At 45.9% G+C, this 25868-nt stretch overlaps 1 protein-coding gene across 1 annotated transcript; it reads left to right on the forward strand.

Annotated features, from left to right (window-relative positions):
- Positions 1-6149: 6149 nt before the first annotated feature.
- LOC135536077 (ras-related C3 botulinum toxin substrate 3-like) lies at positions 6150-25644 on the forward strand. The gene is made up of 6 exons (XM_064962463.1): positions 6150-6319; positions 13590-13661; positions 14119-14236; positions 24498-24560; positions 25123-25282; positions 25493-25644. The coding sequence occupies exons 1-6, from the start codon at positions 6285-6287 to the stop codon at positions 25621-25623; spliced, it is 579 nt and encodes a 192-aa protein (XP_064818535.1). The 5' UTR covers positions 6150-6284; the 3' UTR covers positions 25624-25644.
- The last annotated feature ends 224 nt before the right edge of the window (positions 25645-25868 follow it).

Here is a 25868-nt window from a genome sequence, read left to right on the forward strand (position 1 = left end):
GAGGGGTCAAACGTGACCCGAGAGGGTCTGTTCAGACCCAGGGTTCCAATAGAATTACCATGTGGTTCCGCTGGGGTTCCATTACTGTTCACCCAGTGTTCTCTCTGACCACCGGGTCAAAACGAAGAGACACCATGAGTCCTGGTTAGGATCCAGAAGACCTTGTAATGTCTGGACTAGAGACACCATGAGTCTGTCCTGGTTAGGATCCAGAAGACCTTGTAATGTCTGGACTAGAGACACCATGAGTCTGTCCTGGTTAGGATCCAGAAGACCTTGTAATGTCTGGACTAGAGACACCATGAGTCTGTCCTGGTTAGGATCCAGAAGACCTTGTAATGTCTGGACTAGAGACACCATGAGTCTGTCCTGGTTAGGATCCAGAAGACCTTGTAATGTCTGGACTAGAGACACCATGAGTCTGTCCTGGTTAGGATCCAGAAGACCTTGTAATGTCTGGACTAGAGACACCATGAGTCTGTCCTGGTTAGGATCCAGAAGACCTTGTAATGTCTGGACTAGAGACACCATGAGTCTGTCCTGGTTAGGATCCAGAAGACCTTGTAATGTCTGGACTAGAGACACCATGAGTCCGACCTGGTTAGGATCCAGAAGACCTTGTAATGTCTGGACTAGAGACACCATGAGTCTGGGGGGGAAGACACAATCTTTAGAGAAATGGTGTTTTGAATAGATCTCCACCAAAGGCTGATCTGTGTTCTTATACTTTTTATAGTTGTTTTCTGGAATGTTCTTTGAGGATACTAAGAAGCTGTGGTTTTACGCCATGATGTTGAGGGAGGGTGTCCCAGGTCCAGTGGTGTGGCTGCTCTCTCCCTATTGGCTGTGGTGTTTACACCATGAGGTTGAGGGAGGGTGTCCCGGGTCCAGGGGTGTGGCTGTTCTCTCCCTATTGGCTGTGGTTTTTACACCATGAGGTTGAGGGAGGGTGTCCCAGGTCCAGGGGTGTGGCTGCTCTCTCCCTATTGGCTGTGGTGTTTACACCATGATGTTGAGGGAGGGTGTCCCGGGTCCAGGGGTGTGGCTGTTCTCTCCCTATTGGCTGTGGTTTTTACACCATGAGGTTGAGGGAGGGTGTCCCAGGTCCAGGGGTGTGGCTGCTCTCTCCCTATTGGCTGTGGTTTTACACCATGAGGTTGATGTTGAGGGAGGGTGTCCCAGGTCCAGGGGTGTGGCTGTTCTCTCCCCTATTGGCTGTGGTTTTACACCATGAGGTTGATGTTGAGGGAGGGTGTCCCAGGTCCAGGGGTGTGGCTGTTCTCTCCCTATTGGCTGTGGTTTTACACCATGAGGTTGATGTTGAGGGAGGGTGTCCCAGGTCCAGGGGTGTGGCTGCTCTCTCACTAATGGAAGTTATTCGATCTCTCCCCCCCCTTTCTCTTTCTTTCCCATCTTGTTTCCTTCTTTCTTTCCCCTCTTTCCCGTCTTGTGTCCCCCCCCCCCCATTTTCTCTCCTTCCTGTCCTGTTTCTCCCACCCCCGGTCGCTGGGATAGATCTTATACGTGTCATTGTGTCTAGGTGTGTTAATGCTCCGTTCAGGAAAGGGGGAAAACAACATTTAGTCTCCTATTTACTGCTCACAGAGAGCAGATCTGGACTGAACATCGACTTCCTCTGGACGGGGTGATCAGTCCTTAAGGGAGATTCAGTATTTCACTTTGTGCTTCATGTGTCCATTTAGCTTCTAAATAAAGAGGTTTTATAACAGGTGATGGTTGTGAGGAAAGCATGTTACAACTCAACGTTAATTCAACCTCTAGTTGAATGAAGAATGTGGACCGTTCTGATGCCAACCCTGGTGGGTTTAATAGTGTTTCATCCCTTGGCTGGTACTTGTCCAGTGTCATACATGGCTTCCTAAACACCCCCATCTTTTTCTAATGTTTTTGACATGGGAGGTCTGTTTCTGAGAGTGTTTTTCACCCCTTCATTGAAGTGTTAGTTACAAGACTGAACCCTCATTATAAACTTATCTTTGAGAAGTGCCTGGTTGAGTTCTATCGACACTCTCTCTTAGAATTCACAATTAGAACCTAAAGCATTCCGGTTCCACACCGTCATGGAGTCTCAAGTGTTTTCAATGTTTGGGGTCTAACATTTATCTAACCATTTTTAGTTTGAACCATTTGTGTTGTCTTTTGAAAAACCCATGTTTGTTCTAATCCCAACTACAGTATATTGTTGTCAACTGGACATTTGCCATTTTTTTTAGAATTTTGATGAATATTTTGTAATGTACTATATAGTATACGGTTAGCGTAAGACTCCCTCTCTCCAGCCCAACGCTGTCCAACGTGTTACTGCTGTTATTTTCATGGACATTATAAAGGAATCCATCAAAACTGTGATGTATAAAGATGTATTGACTAGTCCTCTGAAAGGAACTGTTTTAAATCAATCTGTTGTTTTGGATGTGTTCCAAATGGAACCCTATTCAGGGGTGGCTGTGTTCCAAATGGAACCCTATTCAGGGGTGGCTGTGTTCCAAATGGAACCCTATTCAGGGGTGGCTGTGTTCCAAATGGAACCCTGTTCAGGGGTGGGTGTGTTCCAAATGGAACCCTGTTCAGGGGTGGGGTGTGTTCCAAATGGAACCCTGTTCAGGGGTGGGTGTGTTCCAAATGGAACCCTGTTCAGGGGTGGGCGTGTTCCAAATGGAACCCTGTTCAGGGGTGGGTGTGTTCCAAATGGAACCCTATTCCCTTTATAGTGCACTGCCTTTGACTAAGTAGTGCACTATATAGGCAATAGGGGTGGCATTTTGGAGGCATGCAGAGTTGTTTCCTCCGTGGTGTGTCGTCCTGGATGACGCGTCTCCAGCTGAACTCGGACCAGGATGGAATGGACGCGGCCCTGCTACATCTCCTGGTTCAGAACTCGGATCAGGATGGAATGGACGCGGCCCTGCTACATCTCCTGGTTCAGAACTCGGATCAGGCTGGAATGGACGCGGCCCTGCTACATCTCCTGGTTCAGAACTCGGATCAGGATGGAATGGACGCGGCCCTGCTACATCTCCTGGTTCAGAACTCGGATCAGGCTGGAATGGACGCGGCCCTGCTACATCTCCTGGTTCAGAACTCGGATCAGGCTGGAATGGACGCGGCCCTGCTACATCTCCTGGTTCAGAACTCGGATCAGGCTGGAATGGACGCGGCCCTGCTACATCTCCTGGTTCAGCCATTTCTGGTGGTTTTACTGTTCAACTGTCCTTGGTGTCTTGTGTGAATAAATTAGATTTGTTTTATTTGTCAGGCTGTGTGCGTGTCTGAAATGTCACTCTGTTTCCTATATATAAAACCCCATAGGCTCTGGTCAAAAGTAGTGCACTTTTATAGGGAATAGGGTGCCTTTTCAGACACACACACAGTGTATCTAGTTGATGCCCTGCACCCAATGTTGAAATAATGTTAGTTGATGGTTTTCTATGTTCTCTCATGGAGGCCAGAGTCAAATGAAGTAGTAAGTTATTCTATGCTACTGCTTCTGGTATAACTTGACTACTGAAGTGGTTGATGGCCCTCATGAATCCCTTGTACATCTGATGGGGGAAGTCTAGCAGTGGGAGGACTTGGGGGAATCTAGAAGTCTAGCAGTGGGAGGACTTGGGGGAATCTAGAAGTCTAGCAGTGGGAGGACTTGGGGGAATCTAGAACTCTGGCAGTGGGGGGACTTGGGGAAATCTAGAACTCTGGCAGTGGGAGGACTTGGGGGAATCTAGAACTCTGGCAGTGGGAGGACTTGGGGAATCTAGAACTCTGGCAGTGGGGGGACTTGGGGGAATCTAGAACTCTGGCAGTGGGAGGACTTGGGGGAATCTAGAACTCTGGCAGTGGGAGGACTTGGGGGAATCTAGAAGTCTAGCAGTGGGAGGACTTGGGGGAATCTAGAACTCTGGCAGTGGGAGGACTTGGGGGAATCTAGAACTCTGGCAGTGGGAGGACTTGGGGGAATCTAGAAGTCTAGCAGTGGGAGGACTTGGGGGAATCTAGAATGGGTGGCAGTGGGAGGACTTGGGGGAATCTAGAATGGGTGGCAGTGGCAGTGGGAGGACTTGGGGGAATCTAGAATGGGTGGCTATTGTCATCTCTTTTCACATACTGATTTGATGTGTTATGTTCCAATCAAAGTGTCAAACACCTCTCTATCCCTTTTTATATTAGTGGTTTGTGTCTCATTCCATGTTTTTAATTTATTTGTAGATCATTCAGTCTAACAACCAGGGCTGCAAAATTCAGGTTATTTTCCTGGTTAGAGTTCTGGGGGAAGTTGGGAAAGTTCCCGTCATTCTGAAACCTTGCTAACTACAGTGTTCTGTCTATAGATGGACGGTCAGTCAGGTGTTTCTGACACACTGACTAACAACAATCACCATTATAGCTTTACCGGGGTCTGTGTGCGACACAGCCACTGTTTGTAAGTACAATAACTGTAAGGCGCAGTATGTACGAGAACCCAAACAGTCCGAGACGTTGACTATAGTTTTGCCTTCGGTCATTTGATCATGGCTTATAGAACAGAGGTCCACAGCTCAGGTTTTAATTTGTCCCCTGGCACCAAGTTGATTAAGTAATATCATTGATTGGATAGAGTACACACACACACACCTGGTGGCCCTGGTCAAAATTAGTCTGTTATTTAAAGTTAGACTCTGTGAAATGACGTTGCCACGAGCAACACCGCAGATACTAAGATGAGCGAGATGCAACACTTCTCTCTCATCGGAGGGAGGCTGTCGGAGGGCAAAGGCGTGGATGGTCTCTGGAGCAGGTTCAGGGGCAGACGGGCAGCACGGTGTCATCGAGGTGGCGCCAAACTCCACCTATCAGAGGGCACGGTGGAGCTGTTACCATATGGCTTGTCCCTATCCAATCCTTTCCTATCCAGAGTCGGGAATAGGGGTCAAGGTTTTTGGTTTAGGATTCTGTTTCGTGCTCCCAATTCTTCTGCTTCGTCCCAATTCTCTTCCTTGCTCACATACTGTGTCCACTTGGCTTGCACACTCCCTGTCGTAGATTTAAAAGCATGGGATTGGTATAAGCATTGTCTGGAGGGAAGTTTCCAGCGTTGCTAAGTCCATGCAATGAAAAAAAGTGTGCAAGTGCACACTTCAGGAGAGGGGGGAAAAAGGTGGTGATTTGGGATGTGCCCTTCAAGCTCTCATTGACGTTTGACAAGGCCTGCGGGATGCATCCCAAATGGAACCTTGTTACTTCTATAGTGCACTACTCTAGAACCCTGGTCAGGAATAGGGTGTCTATTTAGGGAAGAGGAAGCGGACTCTGGTCAAACGAAGTGGTCTATGTAGGGAATAGGGTGTCTTTAGAGAAGAGGAAGTGGTCTATGTAGGGAATAGGGTGTCTTTAGGGAAGAGGAAGTGGTCTATGTAGGGAATAGGGTGTCTTTAGGGAAGAGGAAGTGGTCTATGTAGGGAATAGGGTGTCTTTAGGGAAGAGGAAGTGGTCTATGTAGGGAATAGGGTGTCTTTAGGGAAGAGGAAGTGGTCTATGTAGGGAATAGGGTGTCTGTTTAGGGAAGAGGAAGTGGTCTATGTAGGGAATAGGGTGTCTTTAGGGAAGAGGAAGTGGTCTATGTAGGGAATAGGGTGTCTTTAGGGAAGAGGAAGTGGTCTATGTAGGGAATAGGGTGGCCAGAGGACCATTTTATTATTATGATGATGACTGTACAAGGTTTGCTTTACTGTTTGTGCTCAGTTCTAATCCTTTTGGTTTAGGTTGTTTCCTAATGGCAGGTCAAGCAATAAAACAAATACATTCTTACAAAGTCTGTCAACTGTGGTTATTGATGGTCTGTTTGAGGTGTGTCTCGTTCTCTCTGTGTGTCCATTCTGAAGTCCTTCATCACCATAACTCTGCACAATAGTCACTACAGAGGAACCCACTGGACACATGTCATATGTCCCAAATTGCCCCTTAATCCCTATGTGTGCACTACTTTTGACCAGAACCCATTGGGCCCGTAGTGTACTACATAGGGCATATGGTGTGATTTGGGAAGAACACATTGTCATCGACAGAGTTCAACTGCTGTCGGAGGGAAAAATACAACTTTCCCTTTAAACACGTTCGGTCTTTTCCGGGAGGTTCCGCCGGGATTCGACACCGCCTCCCTCCGCTACTGCAGCCTGGTCGCGAGGAGCTGTACCAATTCACTTATTATTAGCGATATCAGAAATGATAAACAATTTGCCATTTTAAAACCAGGAAATAGTCCGTCGTTGGATACCACCACCCTCTGCAAAATGCAGGCCATCAAATGCGTCGTGGTGGGCGATGGGTGAGACCTTTTGTGTGTGTTTAGGCTGAAAATGTGTCCTTTTTCGAGTATGTGAGGGCAATTGTTGCAGTAAGGGCTGGGGCTATAGCGGGTTGAATGGGTCGGCGTTCACTTCTCGAGAATCCGCTCTCTCATCAGTGCGTGAGCGTAAAATGAATGTTGAGCAATTACATTTTTTATTTTGTTAGCCTACTTTGTGATTTCATGTTATCAATGTATTCGCCAAATTTTCCGACAGGTTTTGCACAATTCATTATAAGTTCGGGTGTGAAATATTCTGTCTGAAATTGAACTAAAGCTATTTGAACGTTTCATTGAAATATAAAAACAATAACTAACTAAAGCGTCTCCGATTAACAACATTTGGAAACCCATATTAGTCGGGGGGGGGGGGGGGGTGAGCAGAATTGTGAAATATACATTAATATGTGCATAGATGCATAAATGTCGCTGGGAGGGCTTGGCTGAGACTCATTAAATGATGTAATGCTTTCACACCTACACAGCCAGCCCCTACGGAGGCACGGGCTACGGATGGGCATGGGCACGGGCACCTATGCAAAATGCCGTGTTTATATAGCCTTTCGACCATAGACATCTTTGAAAGACAGGTTTATTTGACTTCTGCTACATTGTGATGCGGCGTAGATTTTGGGTAGTGTGTGGAGGTAGGGTGCACTGGACTGCATAGCATAGTTAAACAGGGGTGTGGGGGGGGGCTGTCTAGATTTTTTTTAGGGGTTGGGCAACACACACACATGCGCAATATTGTACAACTAACCTTGTGGGGACAGGTAATTCAGTCCCATTCAAAGTCCTATTTTCCCTAAAACTAACCCTCCTCAAGGTCCAAAAGCCTTCTGAACAGCTTCTACCCCCAAGACATAAGACTCCTGACCAGCTAATCAAAGGGCGACCCAGACCCTCTTTAACACTGCTGCTACTCTCTGTTATCATCTATGCATAGTCACTTTAACTCTACCTACATGTACATATTACCTCAGCTAACCGTGCCCCCGCTCATTGACTCTGTACCGGTATCCCCTGTATATAGCCTCCACACTGACTCTGTACCGTAACACCCTGTATATAGCCTCCACACTGACTCTGTACCGTAACACCCTGTATATAGCCTCCACACTGACTCTGTACCGTAACACCCTGTATATAACCTCCACACTGACTCTGTACCGGTACCCCCTGTATATAGCCTCCATATTGACTCTGTACTGTAACACCCTGTATATAGCCTCCACACTGACTCTGGACCGTAACACCCTGTATATAACCTCCACACTGACTCTGTACCGGTACCCCCTGTATAAAGCCTCCACATTGACTCTGTACCGGTGCCCCCTGTATATAGTCTCCACATTGACTCTGTACCGTAACACCCTGTATATAGCCTCCACACTGACTCTGTACCGTAACACCCTGTATATAACCTCCACACTGACTCTGTACCGTAACACCCTGTATATAACCTCCACACTGACTCTGTACCGGTACCCCCTGTATATAGCCTCCACACTGACTCTGTACCGGTACCCCCTGTATATAGCCTCCACATTGACTCTGTACCGGTACCCCCTGTATATAGCCTCCACACTGACTCTGTACTGCACATATGTCAGAGTCAAGGCCCGCGGGCCACATCCGGCCCGCGAGAAGGTTTTTTACGGCCCCTGGGATGATCTTGATTTATTATTAGAACCGGCCCGCAGACCGCAGCAAGCCGGCAGCCCGCAGATCTTTTACACGCACCAATACTACATTTCCCACAATGCAACGGTGACGCACCGAGCAGTAGGCTGCTTCATTTCAATATTTATTGGCACAGCAGACTGACTCTGTGGGAGACGCAGATGCGGAAAGAAAATTTGAGCCACTTTCCCAGCTGCCAGACCATGAAAGAGAAGCTCTCTACCAGTGCGTTCCCGAGCGCACAGTTGGCTGATAAAATAGGTATGCTTGCCGCTGACTTTCGACGCCGATTTGCTGACTTTGAAGCACAAAAAGCAGGTTGGAACTGCTCGGTAACCCATTTGCTGTTGACGTGGAAAGCTCACCACCAAACCTCCAAATGGAGTTGATTGACCTCCAATGCAATGATGCACTGAGGGCAAAATATGCGGCAGTGGGTGCTGCGGAGTTCGCCCGTTTCCTCCCCGACACAATGCCCCAGCTGCGCATCCAGGCTGCTCAAACGTTGTCTATGTTTGGCAGCACATACCTGTGTGAACAACTTTTTTTCTTTGATGAACCTGAACAAAACATCACACAGAAGTCGACTTACTGCTGAACACCTCCACTCAATTCTGAGGATTTCCTCAGCTCAGAGCCTTACCCCGAACATTGATGAACTTGTGGAAAAGATGGGACACCACCAAGTATCACCCTCAACCTCAAACAAGTGAACATTACTGTGCAATCACATATTTAGAGTTTTTACTCAGTTCAAGTTTAAAAGTTCAAGTTTAATATTTGTTTTCACTGCATGTTACTTCTCCTTAAACAAAGTGTTGTTTTTGATTAATAGATTTTTGCACTTTATTTTATTGTATTTCAATCCAATTATATTTTAAAAATATTTCAGTTGAGTGGATGATAGAAAATTGCTATTATTGTTTTTTTCTTTGAAGTAAATTTAGCCCACTTTTGCTAAAATAGAAAATATAGGCTACTGATGGTGCCTTGAATACCGGTTTCTTTCATTTAATGTTCATGTTATGGGGATTTTTATATAAAGGAAATTTGTCTTTTGTGTCTGTTGAAAATTAAAGATTACTGACAGAGCCATAAGAAAATATTGCTTTATTTATCTGATCATATTGGAATATATTTGTTAGGTTTTCAGTAGGTTCAATTAGGTTCACTAGACTATATGCGTCATTTAAAAAATTTTCAATGAACATTCGAACAGTCCGGCCCTCGGCTTGTAGCTAAATTTTTTATTTGGCCCTCCGTCCATTTGACTTTGACACCCCTGCTGTACTGGTACCCCCTGTATATAGCCTCCACATTGACTCTGTACCGGTACCCCGCTGTATATAGCCTCCACATTGGCTCTGTACCGGTACCCCTGTATATAGTCTCCACATTGACTCTGTACCGGTACCCCCTGTATATAGTCTCCACATTGACTCTGTACCGGTACCCCTGTATATAACCTCCACACTGACTCTGTACCGGTACCCCCTGTATATAGCCTCCACATTTACTCTGTACCGGTACCCCCTGTATATAGCCTCCACATTGACTCTGTACCGGTACCCCCTGTATATAGTCTCCACATTGACTCTGTACCGGTACCCCCTGTATATAGCCTCCACACTGACTCTGTACCGGTACCCCCTGTATATAGCCTCCACATTGACTCTGTACCGGTACCCCCTGTATATAGCCTCCACATTGACTCTGTACCGGTACCCCCTGTATATAGCCTCCACATTGACTCTGTACCGGTACCCCCTGTATATAGCCTCCACATTGACTCTGTACCGGAACCCCCTGTATATAGCCTCCACACTGACTCTGTACCGGTACCCCCTGTATATAGCCTCCACATTGACTCTGTACCGGAACCCCTGTATATAGCCTCCACACTGACTCTGTACCGTAACACCCTGTATATAACCTCCACACTGACTCTGTACCGGAACCCCATGTATATAGCCTCCACACTGACTCTGTACCGTAACACCCTGTATATAACCTCCACACTGACTCTGTACCGGTACCCCTGTATATAGCCTCCATATTGACTCTGTACCGGTACCCCCTGTATATAGCCTCCACATTGACTCTGTACCGGTACCCCCTGTATATAGCCTCCACATTGGCTCTGTACCGGTACCCCTGTATATAGTCTCCACATTGACTCTGTACCGGTACCCCCTGTATATAGTCTCCACATTGACTCTGTACCGGTACCCCCTGTATATAACCTCCACACTGACTCTGTACCGGTACCCCCTGTATATAGCCTCCACATTGAATCTGTACCGGTACCCCCCTGTATATAGCCTCCACATTGACTCTGTACCGGTACCCTGTATATAGTCTCCACATTGACTCTGTACCGGTACCCCCTGTATATAGCCTCCACACTGACTCTGTACCGGTACCCCCTGTATATAGCCTCCACATTGACTCTGTACCGGTACCCCCTGTATATAGCCTCCACATTGACTCTGTACCGGTACCCCCTGTATATAGCCTCCACATTGACTCTGTACCGGTACCCCTGTATATAGCCTCCACATTGACTCTGTACCGGAACCCCTGTATATAGCCTCCACACTGACTCTGTACCGGTACCCCTGTATATAGCCTCCACATTGACTCTGTACCGGAACCCCCTGTATATAGCCTCCACACTGACTCTGTACCGTAACACCCTGTATATAACCTCCACACTGACTCTGTACCGGAACCCCATGTATATAGCCTCCACACTGACTCTGTACCGTAACACCCTGTATATAACCTCCACACTGACTCTGTACCGGTACCCCTGTATATAGCCTCCATATTGACTCTGTACCGGTACCCCCTGTATATAGCCTCCACATTGACTCTGTACTGTAACACCCTGTATATAGCCTCCACACTGACTCTGTACCGGTACCCCTGTATATAGCCTCCATATTGACTCTGTACCGGTACCCCTGTATATAGCCTCCATATTGACTCTGTACCGGTACCCCCTGTATATAGCCTCCACACTGACTCTGTACCCTAACACCCTGTATATAACCTCCACACTGACTCTGTACCGGAACCCCTGTATATAGCCTCCACACTGACTGTACCGTAACACCCTGTATATAACCTCCACACTGACTCTGTACCGGTACCCCCTGTATATAGCCTCCATATTGACTCTGTACCGGTACCCCCTGTATATAGCCTCCACATTGACTCTGTACCGTAACACCCTGTATATAGCCTCCACACTGACTCTGTACCGTAACACCCTGTATATAACCTCCACATTGACTCTGTACCGGTACCCCCTGTATAAAGCCTCCACATTGACTCTGTACCGGTGCCCCCTGTATATAACCTCCACATTGACTCTGTACCGGTACCCCTGTATAAAGCCTCCACATTGACTCTGTACCGTAACACCCTGTATATAGCCACCACATTGACTCAGTACTGTAACACCCTGTATAAAGCCTCCACATTGACTCTGTACCGTAACACCCTGTATATAGCCACCACATTGACTCATTGTACCGTAACACCCTGTATATAGCCTCCACATTGACTCTGTACCGTAACACCCTGTATATAGCCTCCACATTGACTCTGTACCGTAACACCCTGTATATAGCCTCCACATTGACTCTGTACCGTAACACCCTGTATATAGCCTCCACATTGACTCTGTACCGTAACACCCTGTATATAGTCTCACTTCTTATTTTGCTTCCGCTGTTTAATTATTTGTTACTTTTAATTTTTTTTTACTTAACACTTATTTTTTATCACCTTAACTTCTTAAAGCATTGTTGGTTAAGGGCTTGTAAAGTAAAGCATTTCACTGTGAGGTCGACACACCTGTTGTATTCCGCATTTCACTGTGAGGTCTACTACACCTGTTGTATTCAGCATTTCACTGTGAGGTCTACACACCTGTTCTATTCAGCATTTCACTGTGAGGTCGACACACCTGTTGTATTCAGCATTTCACTGCGAGGTCTACACACCTGTTGTATTCGGCCCATGTGACAGATACAATTTGATTGGATTTGAGCTCCTAACCCTTCACCTAATTCTAACCCTAAACCCCCTAGAAACAGCATTTGACCTTGTGGGGACCAACAAAATGTCCCCAGTTGGTCAAAGTTTTATTTGTTTACTGTTCTTGTAGGGACTTCAAGTATGGTCTAACATGTCCACACACACACACAGGAAATGATGTGGAGTCTTCAGATAGCAGGCCCCCTCTCTGATATTTCTAATTTTATTGAACCTTTATTTAACCAGGCAAGTCAGTTAAGAACAAATTCTTATTTTCATTGACGGCCTACCAAAAGGTCTCCTGCGTGGACGGGGGCTGGGATTAACATAAAATATAGGACCAAACACACATCACGACGAGAGACAACACAACAGTCCACAAAGAGAGACCTAAGACAACATAGCATGGCAGCAACACATGACAACACAACATGGCAGCAACACATGACAACACAGCATGGCAGCAACACATGATAACACAGCATGGCAGCAACACATGACAACACAGCATGGTAGCAACACATGACAACACAGCATGGTAGCAACACATGACAACACAGCATGGTAGCAACACATGACAACACAACAGTCCATAAAGAGAGACCTAAGACAACAACATAGCATGGCATTAGCACATGACAACACAACAGTCCACAAAGAGAGACCTAAGACAACACAGCATGGCAGCAACACATGACAACACAACAGTCCATAAAGAGAGACCTAAGACAACATAGCATGGCAGCTGTGGTCTGCCAATGTGCCCCCCAGCCAAAAGTCTATGTAGGACAGTGTCTGTGTTCACACACACACACACACACACACACACACACACACACACACACACACACACACACACACACACACACACACACACACACACACACACTGTCTCTCTCTCTCTCTCTCTCTCTCTCACTTTTCTCTCTCTCTCTCTCTATCCCCTCTCTCTCTCTCTCTCTCTCTATCCCTCTGTCTCTCTCTCTATCCCTCTCTCTCTCTCTCTATCCCTCTGTCTCTCTCTCTATCCCCCCCCTCTATCCCTCTCTCTCTCTATCCCTCTCTCTCTCTATCTCCCTCTCTCTCTCTCTATCCCTCTTTCTCTCTCTATCCCTCGATATCTCTCTCTCTCTATCCTCTCTCTATCCCCTCTCTCTCTCTATCCCTCTCTCTCTCTCTCTCTCTCTCTCTCTCTCTCTCTCTCTCTCTCTATATATATATATATATATATCTCAATTCATTTTTAAATTTAAGGGGCTTTATTGGCAGGGGAAACATATGTTTACATTGCCAAAGCAAGTGAACTAGATAATAAACAGGAATACCTAGGATAGGATAAAGCAATCCTTCTCACCCCCCTTAAATGATTTAGATGCACTATTGTAAAGTGGCTGTTCCACTGATGTCAGAAGGTGAATTCACCAATTTGTAAGTCGCTCTGGATAAGAGCGTCTGCTAAATGACTTAAATGTAAATGTAAAAAGTAAAATAAAGAAGTGTCTCATTCTTTGTCTCTCAGAGCGGTGGGAAAGACATGTCTTCTCATCAGCTATACCACCAATGCCTTCCCTGGAGAATACATCCCCACAGTGTGAGTATCATAGCATGAAGCTGCACTACAATGTGTGTGTGTGTGTGTGTGTACTACTGTAACAACAGGATATGAATGTCTCTGTTTAAGGGTTCCCCTCTCATCCCTCATCCCTGTTTGTGTGTGTGTGTGTGGTGTGTGCGCATGCCTGTTTGTGTGTGTGCGCATGCCTGTTTGTGTGTGTGCGTGCCTGTTTGTGTGTGTGCGCATGCCTGTTTGTGTGTGTGCGTGCCTGTTTGTGTGTGTGTGTGGTGTGTGCGCATGCCTGTTTGTGTGTGTGCGTGTGTGGTGTGTGCGCATGCCTGTTTGTGTGTGGTGTGTGCGCATGCCTGTTTGTGTGTGGTGTGTGCGCATGCCTGTTTGTGTGTGGTGTGTGCGCATGCCTGTTTGTGTGTGTGTGTGTGTGTGTGTGTGTGTGTGTGTGTGTACTTCTCTGAACAACATCCTATCCTCTCAGGTTTGACAACTACTCTGCCAATGTGATGGTCGATGGGAAACCAGTGAATCTGGGACTGTGGGATACTGCAGGACAGGAGGACTACGACAGGCTCAGACCACTGTCCTATCCACAGACGGTAACTCACCCACTCACCCACTCACCCACTCACTCACTCACTCACTCACCCACTCACTCACTCACCCACTCACCCACTCACTCATCCACTCACTCACTCACCCACTCACCCACTCACCCACTCACTCACTCACTCACCACCACTCACTCACCACCACTCACTCACTCACTCACTCACTCACTCACCACCCACCCACCCACTCACTCACTCACTCACTCACTCCCATCTCTCATTCATTATCACTCATGCACATTCCACATCCTCCATTTTGTGTCTTCCTGGTTCTGCTTAACTCATTCTCCACACAGTTTCCTGTTATTCCACTGTTTTCCTCATTATCTCGCCAGTGGCGGCTCCGTCAGACACACAGCTCCCTGCCTGCCTGGCTGCTGCTTCAGAGAAAATGATTAGGGGGGCTATTTTAGCGTTTCACCCATTCCAGCCAGAGAGGAGAATAGTCATATTCTCACACAAATTATCAAGGAACCTACCAGGTACAACCCTAAATCCATAACCATGGGCATCCTCATAGATATCATCCTGACCAACTTGCCCTCTAAATACACCTCTGCTGTCTTCAACCAGGATCTCAGCGATCACTGCCTCATTGCCTGCGTCCGTAATGGGTCCACGGTCAAACAACCACCCCTAATCACTGTCAAACGCTCCCTAAAACACTTCAGCGAGCAAGCCTTTCTAATCTACCTGGCCCGGGTATCCTGGAAGGATGCCTGTTTGCTCTTTAAAAGTGCTTTCCTCACCATCTTAAATAAGCATGCCCCATTCAAAAAATGTAGAACTAAGAACAGATATAGCCCTTGGTTCACCCCAGACCTGACTGCCCTTGACCAGCACAAAAACATCCTGTGGCATTTTGCATTAGCATCGAATAGCCCCCGTGATATGCAACTTTTCAGGGAAGTCAGGAACCAATATACACAGTCAGTTAGGAAAGCTAAGGATAGCTTTTTCAAACATAAATTTGCATCGTGTAGCACTAATTCCAAAAATTCCAAAAAAGAGACTGTAAAATCCATGGAGAATAAGAGCACCTCCTCCCAGCTGCCCACTGCACTGAGGCTAGGAAATACTGTCACCACCGATAAATCTACGATAATCGATCATTTCAATAAGCACTTTTCTACGGCTGGCCATGCTTTCCATCTGGCTACCCCTACCCCGGCCAACAGCTCTGCACTCTCGGCAGAAACTTGCCCAAGTCCCCCAGCGTCTCCTTCACCCAAATCCAGATAGCTGATGTTCTGAAAGAGCTGCAAAATCTGGATCCCTACAAGTCAGCCGTACTAGACAATCTGGACCCTCTCTTTCTAAAATGATCCACCGAAATTGTTGCAACCCCTATTACTAGCCTGTTCAACCTCTCTTTCGTATCGCCTGAGATCCCCAAAGATTGGAAAGCTGCCGTGGTCATCCTCCTCTTCAAAGGGGGATGATGCTGCCCTGTCTTTCTAAAATCTGCGAAAGCCAAGTCAACAAACAGATCACCGACTATTTCGAATCCCACCGTACCTTCTCCACTGTGCAATCTGCTTTCCAAGCTGGTCACGGGTGCACCTCAGCTACGCTCCAGGTCCTAAACGATATCCTAACCACCATCGATAAAAGACAGTACTGTGCAGCCGTCTTCATTGACCTTGCCAAGGCTTTCGACTGTCAATCACCGCATTCTTATTGGCAGACTCAATAGCCTTGGTTTCTCAAATGACTGCCTCGCCTGGTTCAACAACCACTTCTCAGATAGAGTTCAGTGTGTCAAATCGGAGGGCCTGTTGTCCGGACCTCTGTCAGTCTCTATGGGGGTGCCACAGGGTTCAATTATTGGGCTGACTATTTTCTCTGTATATATAAATGATGTCGCTCTTGCTGCTGGTGACTCTCTGATCCACCTCTACGCAGACGACACCATTCTGTATACATCTGGCCCTTCTTTGGACACTGTGTTAACAAACCTCCAAACGAGCTTAAGTGCCATACAACACTCCTTTCGTGGCCTCCAACTGCTTTTAAATGCTAGTAAAACTAAATGCATGCTATTCAACCGATCGCTGCCTGCACCCGCCCGCCTGCCCAGCATCACTACTCTGGACTGTTCTGACTTAGAATATGTGGACAACTACAAATACCTAGGTGTCTGGTTAGACTGTAAACTCTCGTTCCAGACTCACATTAAGTATCTCCAATCCAAAATTAAATCTAGAACTGGCTTCGTATTTCGCAACAAAGCCTCCTTCACTCATGCTGCCAAACATGCCCTTGTAAAACTGACTATCCTACCAATCCTTGACTTTGGCGATGTCATTTACAAAATAGCCTCCAACATTCTACTCAGCAAATTGGCTGTAGCCTATCACAGTGCCATCCGTTTTGTCACCAAAGCCCCATATACTACCCACCACTGTGACCTATATGCTCTCGTTGGCTAGCCCTCGTTACATATTCGTCGCCAAACCCACAGGTTCCAGGTCATCTATAAGTCTTTGCTAGGTAAAGCCCCGCCATATCCCAGCTCACTGGTCACCATAGCAAAACCCACCCGTAGCACGCGCTCCAGCAGGTATATTTCACTGGTCATCCCCAAAGCCAACACCTACTTTGGCCGCCTTTCCTTCCAGTTCTCTGCTGCCAATGACTGGAACGAATTGCAAAAATCACTGAAGCTGGAGACTTATATCTCCCTCACTAACTTTAAGCATCAGCTGTCAGAGCAGCTTACAGATCACTGTACCTGTACACAGCCCATCACACCCAACTACCTCATCCCCATATTGTTATTATTATTTTGTTGTTGCTCTTTTGCCCCCCAGTATCTCTACTTGCACATCATCATCTGCACATCTATCACTCCAGAGTTAATGCTAAATTGTAATTATTTTGCCTCTATGGCCTATTTATTGCCTTACCTTCCTAATCTTACTCCATTTGCACACACTGTACATTATTTTTCTATTGTGTTATTGACTGTACGTTTGTTTATTCCATGTGTAACTCTGTGTTGTTGTTTGTTTTGCACTGCTTTGCTTTATCTTGGCCAGGTCGCAGTTGTAAATGAGAACTTGTTCTCAACTGGCCTACCTGGTTAAATAAAGGCAAATAAAAAATATATAGTAGTCAGGTGACAGGCCAACCAGCAGGATTACTGAGTGGTGTTGTTATAACACATTAATACATCCTGTCTGTCTCATTAATACAGCCTGTCTGCCTCATTAATACATCCTGTCTGCCTCATTAATACATCATTAATACATCCTGTCTGCCTCATTAATACATCCTGTCTGCCTCATTAATACATCCTGTCTGTCTCATTAACACCTCATTAATACATCATGTCTGCCTCATTAATACATCCTGTCTGCCTCATTAATACATCATTAATACATCCTGTCTGTCTCATTAACACATCATTAATACATCCTGTCTGTCTCATTAACACATCATTAATACATCCTGTCTGCCTCATTAATACATCATGTCTGCCTCATTAATACATCATGTCTGCCTCATTAATACATCATTAATACATCCTGTCTGTCTCATTAACACATCATTAATACATCCTGTCTGTCTCATTAACACATCATTAATATATCCTGTCTGCCTCATTAATACATCCTGTCTGCCTCATTAATACATCCTGTCTGCCTCATTAATACATCATGTCTGCCTCATTAATACATCATTAATACATCCTGTCTGCCTCATTAATACCTCCTGTCTGCCTCATTAATACATCCTGTCTGCCTCATTAATACATCCTGTCTGCCTCATTAATACATCCTGTCTGCCTCATTAATACATCCTGTCTGCCTCATTAATACATCATTAATACATCCTGTCTGCCTCATTAATACATCCTGTCTGCCTCATTAATACATCCTGTCTGCCTCATTAATACATCCTGTCTGCCTCATTAATACATCCTGTCTGCCTCATTAATACATCATTAATACATCCTGTCTGCCTCATTAATACATCATTAATACATCCTGTCTGCCTCATTAATACATCATGTCTACCTCATTAATACATCATTAATACATCCTGTCTGCCTCATTAATACATCATTAATACATCCTGTCTGCCTCATTAATACATCATTAATACATAATGTCTGCCTCATTAACACATCCTGTCTGCCTCATTAATACATCCTGTCTGCCTCATTAACACATCCTGTCTGCCTCATTAATACATCATTAACACATCCTGTCTTCCTCATTAATACATCCTGTCTGCCTCATTAATACATCATTAATACATCATGTCTGCCTCATTAACACATCCTGTCTGCCTCATTAATACATCCTGTCTGCCTCATTAATACATCCTGTCTGCCTCATTAACACATCCTGTCTGCCTCATTAACACATCCTGTCTGCCTCATTAATACATCCTGTCTGCCTCATTAATACATCCTGTCTGTCTCATTAATACATCATTAATACATCCTGTCTGCCTCATTAATACATCATTAATACATCCTGTCTGCCTCATTAATACATCATTAATACATCCTGTCTGCCTCATTAATACATCCTGTCTGCCTCATTAATACATCATTAATACATCCTGTCTGCCTCATTAATACATCATTAATACATCCTGTCTGCCTCATTAATACATCCTGTCTGCCTCATTAATACATCCTGTCTGCCTCATTAATACATCATTAATACATCCTGTCTGCCTCATTAATACATCATTAATACATCCTGTCTGCCTCATTAATACATCCTGTCTGCCTCATTAATACATCCTGTCTGCCTCATTAATACATCATTAATACATCCTGTCTGCCTCATTAATACATCCTGTCTGCCTCATTAATACATCCTGTCTGCCTCATTAATACATCCTGTCTGCCTCATTAATACATCATTAATACATCCTGTCTGCCTCATTAACACATCATTAATACATCCTGTCTGCCTCATTAATACATCATTAATATATCCTGTCTGCCTCATTAATACATCATTAATACATCCTGTCTGCCTCATTAATACATCCTGTCTGCCTCATTAATACATCCTGTCTGCCTCATTAATACATCATTAATACATCCTGTCTGCCTCATTAATACATCATTAATACATCCTGTCTGCCTCATTAATACATCCTGTCTGCCTCATTAATACATCCTGTCTGCCTCATTAACACATCATGTCTGCCTCATTAATACATCCTGTCTGCCTCATTAATACATCATTAATACATCCTGTCTGCCTCATTAATACATCCTGTCTGCCTCATTAACACATCCTGTCTGCCTCATTAATACATCCTGTCTGCCTCATTAATACATCATTAATACATCCTGTCTGCCTCATTAATACATCATTAATACATCCTGTCTGCCTCATTAATGCATCATTAATACATCCTGTCTGCCTCATTAATACATCATTAATACATCATGTCTGCCTCATTAACACATCCTGTCTGCCTCATTAACACATCCTGTCTGCCTCATTAATACATCCTGTCTGCCTCATTAATACATCATTAATACATCCTGTCTGCCTCATTAATACATCATTAATACATCCTGTCTGCCTCATTAATGCATCATTAATACATCCTGTCTGCCTCATTAATACATCCTGTCTGCCTCATTAATACATCCTGTCTGCCTCATTAATACATCCTGTCTGCCTCATTAATACATCCTGTCTGCCTCATTAATACATCCTGTCTGCCTCATTAATACATCCTGTCTGCCTCATTAACACATCCTGTCTGCCTCATTAATACATCATGTCTGCCTCATTAATACATCATTAATACATCCTGTCTGCCTCATTAATAAATCATTAATACATCCTGTCTGCCTCATTAATACATCCTGTCTGCCTCATTAATACCTCCTGTCTGCCTCATTAATACATCCTGTCTGCCTCATTAATACATCATTAATACATCATGTCTGCCTCATTAATACATCATGTCTGCCTCATTAATACATCATTAATACATCCTGTCTGCCTCATTAACACATCCTGTCTGCCTCATTAATACATCATTAATACATCCTGTCTGCCTCATTAATACATCATTAATACATCCTGTCTGCCTCATTAATACATCCTGTCTGCCTCATTAATACATCCTGTCTGCCTCCCTGTCCAGAGGAACCCCTGCACACACACACACACACACACACACACACACACACACACACACACACACACACACACACGAACGAACACACACACACTGCTGTTCCATTGCGAGGCCCTAGCTCCAGACTCCTCAAGCTCCTCTGTAAGGCTCCCGTACCTGCTCTGAATACCAACACATCCTGTAGTCTCTCCCAGCTGCTGTCCTATTCTATACAGAACCTAGAGAGTCACTGAGTCATAGAGTCCAACTCACCCTGTAGTCTCTTTCTATACAGAACCTAGAGAGTCACTGAGTCACAGAAATCACAGAGTCCAATGCACCCTGTAGTCTCTCCCAGCTGCTGTCCTATTCTATACAGAACCTAGAGAGTCACTGAGTCATAGAGTCCAACTCACCCTGTAGTCTCTTTCTATACAGAACCTAGAGAGTCACTGAGTCACAGAGTCCAACTCACCCTGTAGTCTCTTTCTATACAGAACCTAGAGAGTCACCGAGTCACAGAGTCCAACTCACCCTGTAGACTCTTTCTATACAGAACCTAGAGAGTCACTGAGTCACAGAGTCCAATTCACCCTGTAGTCTCTTTCTATACAGAACCTAGAGAGTCACTGAGTCACAGAGTCCAACTCACCCTGTAGTCTCTTTCTATACAGAACCTAGAGTCACTGAGTCACAGAGTCCAACCCACCCTGTAGTCTCTTTCTATACAGAACCTAGAGAGTCACTGAGTCACAGAGTCCAACTCACCCTGTAGTCTCTTTCTATACAGAACCTAGACAGTCACAGAGTCACAGAAATCACAGAGTCCAACTCACCCTGTAGTCTCTCCAGCTGCTGTCCTATTCTATACAGAACCTAGAGAGTCACTGAGTCACAGAGTCCAACTCACCCTGTAGTCTCTTTCTATACAGAACCTAGACAGTCACAGAGTCACAGAAATCACAGAGTCCAACTCACCCTGTAGTCTCTCCAGCTGCTGTCCTATTCTATACAGAACCTAGAGAGTCACTGAGTCACAGAGTCCAACTCACCCTGTAGTCTCTTTCTATACAGAACCTAGACAGTCACAGAGTCACAGAAATCACAGAGTCCAACTCACCCTGTAGTCTCTCCAGCTGCTGTCCTATTCTATACAGAACCTAGAGAGTCACTGAGTCACAGAGTCCAACTCACCCTGTAGTCTCTTTCTATACAGAACCTAGACAGTCACAGAGTCACAGAAATCACAGAGTCCAACTCACCCTGTAGTCTCTCCAGCTGCTGTCCTATTCTATACAGAACCTAGAGAGTCACTGAGGCACAGAGTCCAACTCACCCTGTAGTCTCTCCCAGCTGCTGTCCTATTCTATACAGAACCTAGAGAGTCACTGAGTCATAGAGTCCAACTCACCCTGTAGTCTCTTTCTATACAGAACCTAGACAGTCACAGAGTCACAGAAATCACAGAGTCCAACTCATCCTGTAGTCTCTCCAGCTGCTGTCCTATTCTATACAGAACCTAGAGAGTCATAGAGTCCAACTCACCCTGTAGTCTCTCCAGCTGCTGTCCTATTCTATACAGAACCTAGAGAGTCACAGAGTCCAACTCATCCTGTAGTCTCTCCAGCTGCTGTCCTATTCTATACAGAACCTAGAGAGTCACTGAGTCACAGAGTCCAACTCACCCTGTAGTCTCTCCAGCTGCTGTCCTATTCTATACAGAACCTAGAGAGTCACTGAGTCACAGAGTCCAACTCACCCTGTAGTCTCTCCAGCTGCTGTCCTATTCTATACAGAACCTAGAGAGTCACTGAGTCACAGAGTCCAACTCACCCTGTAGTCTCTCCAGCTGCTGTCCTATTCTATACAGAACCTAGAGAGTCACTGAGTCACAGAGTCCAACTCACCCTGTAGTCTCTCCAGCTGCTGTCCTATTCTATACAGAACCTAGAGAGTCACTGAGGCACAGAGTCCAACTCACCCTGTAGTCTCTCCCAGCTGCTGTCCTATTCTATACAGAACCTAGAGAGTCACTGAGTCACAGAGTCCAACTCACCCTGTAGACTCTTTCTATACAGAACCTAGAGAGTCACTGAGTCACAGAGTCCAATTCACCCTGTAGTCTCTTTCTATACAGAACCTAGAGAGTCACTGAGTCACAGAGTCCAACTCACCCTGTAGTCTCTTTCTATACAGAACCTAGAGTCACTGAGTCACAGAGTCCAACCCACCCTGTAGTCTCTTTCTATACAGAACCTAGAGAGTCACTGAGTCATAGAGTCCAACTCACCCTGTAGTCTCTTTCTATACAGAACCTAGACAGTCACCGAGTCACAGAAATCACAGAGTCCAACTCATCCTGTAGTCTCTCCAGCTGCTGTCCTATTCTATACAGAACCTAGAGAGTCACTGAGTCACAGAGTCCAACTCACCCTGTAGTCTCTTTCTATACAGAACCTAGACAGTCACAGAGTCACAGAAATCACAGAGTCCAACTCACCCTGTAGTCTCTCCAGCTGCTGTCCTATTCTATACAGAACCTAGAGAGTCACTGAGTCACAGAGTCCAACTCACCCTGTAGTCTCTTTCTATACAGAACCTAGACAGTCACAGAGTCACAGAAATCACAGAGTCCAACTCACCCTGTAGTCTCTCCAGCTGCTGTCCTATTCTATACAGAACCTAGAGAGTCACTGAGTCACAGAGTCCAACTCACCCTGTAGTCTCTCCAGCTGCTGTCCTATTCTATACAGAACCTAGAGAGTCACTGAGTCACAGAGTCCAACTCACCCTGTAGTCTCTCCAGCTGCTGTCCTATTCTATACAGAACCTAGAGAGTCACTGAGTCACAGAAATCACAGAGTCCAATGCACCCTGTAGTCTCTCCAGCTGCTGTCCTATTCTATACAGAACCTAGAGAGTCACTGAGTCACAGAGTCCAACTCACCCTGTAGACTCTTTCTATACAGAACCTAGAGAGTCACTGAGTCACAGAAATCACAGAGTCCAATGCACCCTGTAGTCTCTCCAGCTGCTGTCCTATTCTATACAGAACCTAGAGAGTCACTGAGTCATAGAGTCCAACTCACCCTGTAGTCTCTTTCTATACAGAACCTAGAGAGTCACTGAGTCATAGAGTCCAACTCACCCTGTAGTCTCTTTCTATACAGAACCTAGAGAGTCACTGAGGCACAGAGTCCAACTCACCCTGTAGTCTCTTTCTATACAGAACCTAGAGAGTCACTGAGTCACAGAGTCCAACTCACCCTGTAGTCTCTTTCTATACAGAACCTAGAGAGTCACTGAGTCACAGAGTCCAATTCACCCTGTAGTCTCTTTCTATACAGAACCTAGAGAGTCACTGAGTCACAGAGTCCAACTCACCCTGTAGTCTCTTTCTATACAGAACCTAGAGTCACTGAGTCACAGAGTCCAACCCACCCTGTAGTCTCTTTCTATACAGAACCTAGAGAGTCACTGAGTCACAGAGTCCAACTCACCCTGTAGTCTCTTTCTATACAGAACCTAGAGAGTCACCGAGTCACAGAGTCCAACTCACCCTGTAGACTCTTTCTATACAGAACCTAGAGAGTCACTGAGTCACAGAGTCCAATTCACCCTGTAGACTCTTTCTATACAGAACCTAGAGAGTCACTGAGTCACAGAGTCCAATTCACCCTGTAGTCTCTTTCTATACAGAACCTAGAGAGTCACTGAGTCACAGAGTCCAACTCACCCTGTAGTCTCTTTCTATACAGAACCTAGAGTCACTGAGTCACAGAAATCACAGAGTCCAATGCACCCTGTAGTCTCTCCAGCTGCTGTCCTATTCTATACAGAACCTAGAGAGTCATAGAGTCCAACTCACCCTGTAGTCTCTCCAGCTGCTGTCCTATTCTATACAGAACCTAGAGAGTCACAGAGTCCAACTCATCCTGTAGTCTCTCCAGCTGCTGTCCTATTCTATACAGAACCTAGAGAGTCACTGAGTCACAGAGTCCAACTCACCCTGTAGTCTCTCCAGCTGCTGTCCTATTCTATACAGAACCTAGAGAGTCACTCGTTGTTTTTCCATGCAGTGTTTCTTGTTTAGTCAGCCTGTTTAATATACTGTCTGTTTTCTGTGTATTGTCCGAAACAGGACGTGTTCTTGACATGCTTCTCTCTGGTGAGCCCTGCCTCCTTTGAGAACGTCAGAGCTAAGGTGAGTGTCTCTATCGCCCTGCTGAATAACAGTGATGGTAATATCCCTAATACTGTCAGCTCCACATTGTACAGTGTTACATTGTGTTTATTCATGTTGCTGTTGGAGCTGTTGGCCCAACTCCGCAACCTCTTTATGTCGGTCGACCCTTTAAGACCTTATAACCCTTTGACCTTCATGATCATAACAGTGGCACTTCCGGGTACCACTGTTCAAGGTCACATAGAGGTCAAGGGTTAATTTTTATTACATTTTTAAAAATGAAACTAGGCAAGTCAGTTGAGAACGAATTCTTATTTACAATGACGGTCTAAGGCACTGCATCTCAGTGGTAGAGGAGTCACGACAGACACCCTGGTTCGAATCCAGGCTGTATCACAAACGGCCGTGATTGGGAGTCCCATAGGGCGGCGTACAATTGGCCCAGCGTCGTCTGGGTTTGGCCGGGTAGGCCGTCATTGTAAATGTTAATTTGTTCTTAACTGACTTGCCTAGTTCAATAAAGGTTCAAATGAAATGAGGATGAACCCTTGACCTTTGACCTCTATGTGACCTTGACCAGTGGTACCCGGAAGTGCGTCACCACTGCCCCAACACCCCCATCATCCTGGTGGGCACGAAGCTGGACCTGAGGGACGACAAGGACACTATTGAGAGGCTGAGGGACAAGAAGTTGTCCCCAATCACCTACCCTCAGGGCCTGGCCATGGCACGGGAGATAGGTGGGTGTCTGTGGACGGTGGTGTTTTAGTTTGACAACGAGAGCGAGGATGTGGTGTGTCTGAATGTGTTTCTGACAGCTTCTTTGAGCTCTAGTGTTCACCTGTGTGTGAACTCACCTATTTTTGAGTCCCAAGTTTCTGACTGACCAATTGGATGTGTGTGTCTGTCCTCATCCCCTTCTCTGATTGGCTGTCTCCTGTCCCCTACAGGTGCGGTGAAGTACCTGGAGTGCTCAGCCCTGACCCAGAGGGGGCTGAAGACAGTTTTCGACGAGGCCATCCGGGCCGTCCTGTGCCCGCCACCTATCAAAAAGAGGCGCAAGAAGTGCACCCTCTTCTGAGAGGGGGGGGGGCGAGGAGGAGTGCACCCTTTTCTGAGAGGGGGGCGAGGAGGAGTGCACCCTCTTCTGAGAGGGGGGCGAGGAGGAGTGCACCCTCTTCTGAGAGGGGGGGGCGAGGAGGAGTGCACCCTCTTCTGAGAGGGGGGGGGCGTGGAGGAGTGCACCCTCTTCTGAGAGGGGGGGGGAGGAAGGAGAGGGTCTGCAAGAAATTAAAACTGAATCTACTGTTTTACAGAAAGTGTTGC

This window comes from Oncorhynchus masou, unplaced genomic scaffold, assembly GCF_036934945.1.
Source record: "Oncorhynchus masou masou isolate Uvic2021 unplaced genomic scaffold, UVic_Omas_1.1 unplaced_scaffold_554, whole genome shotgun sequence".
Classification (NCBI taxonomy): domain Eukaryota; kingdom Metazoa; phylum Chordata; class Actinopteri; order Salmoniformes; family Salmonidae; genus Oncorhynchus; species Oncorhynchus masou.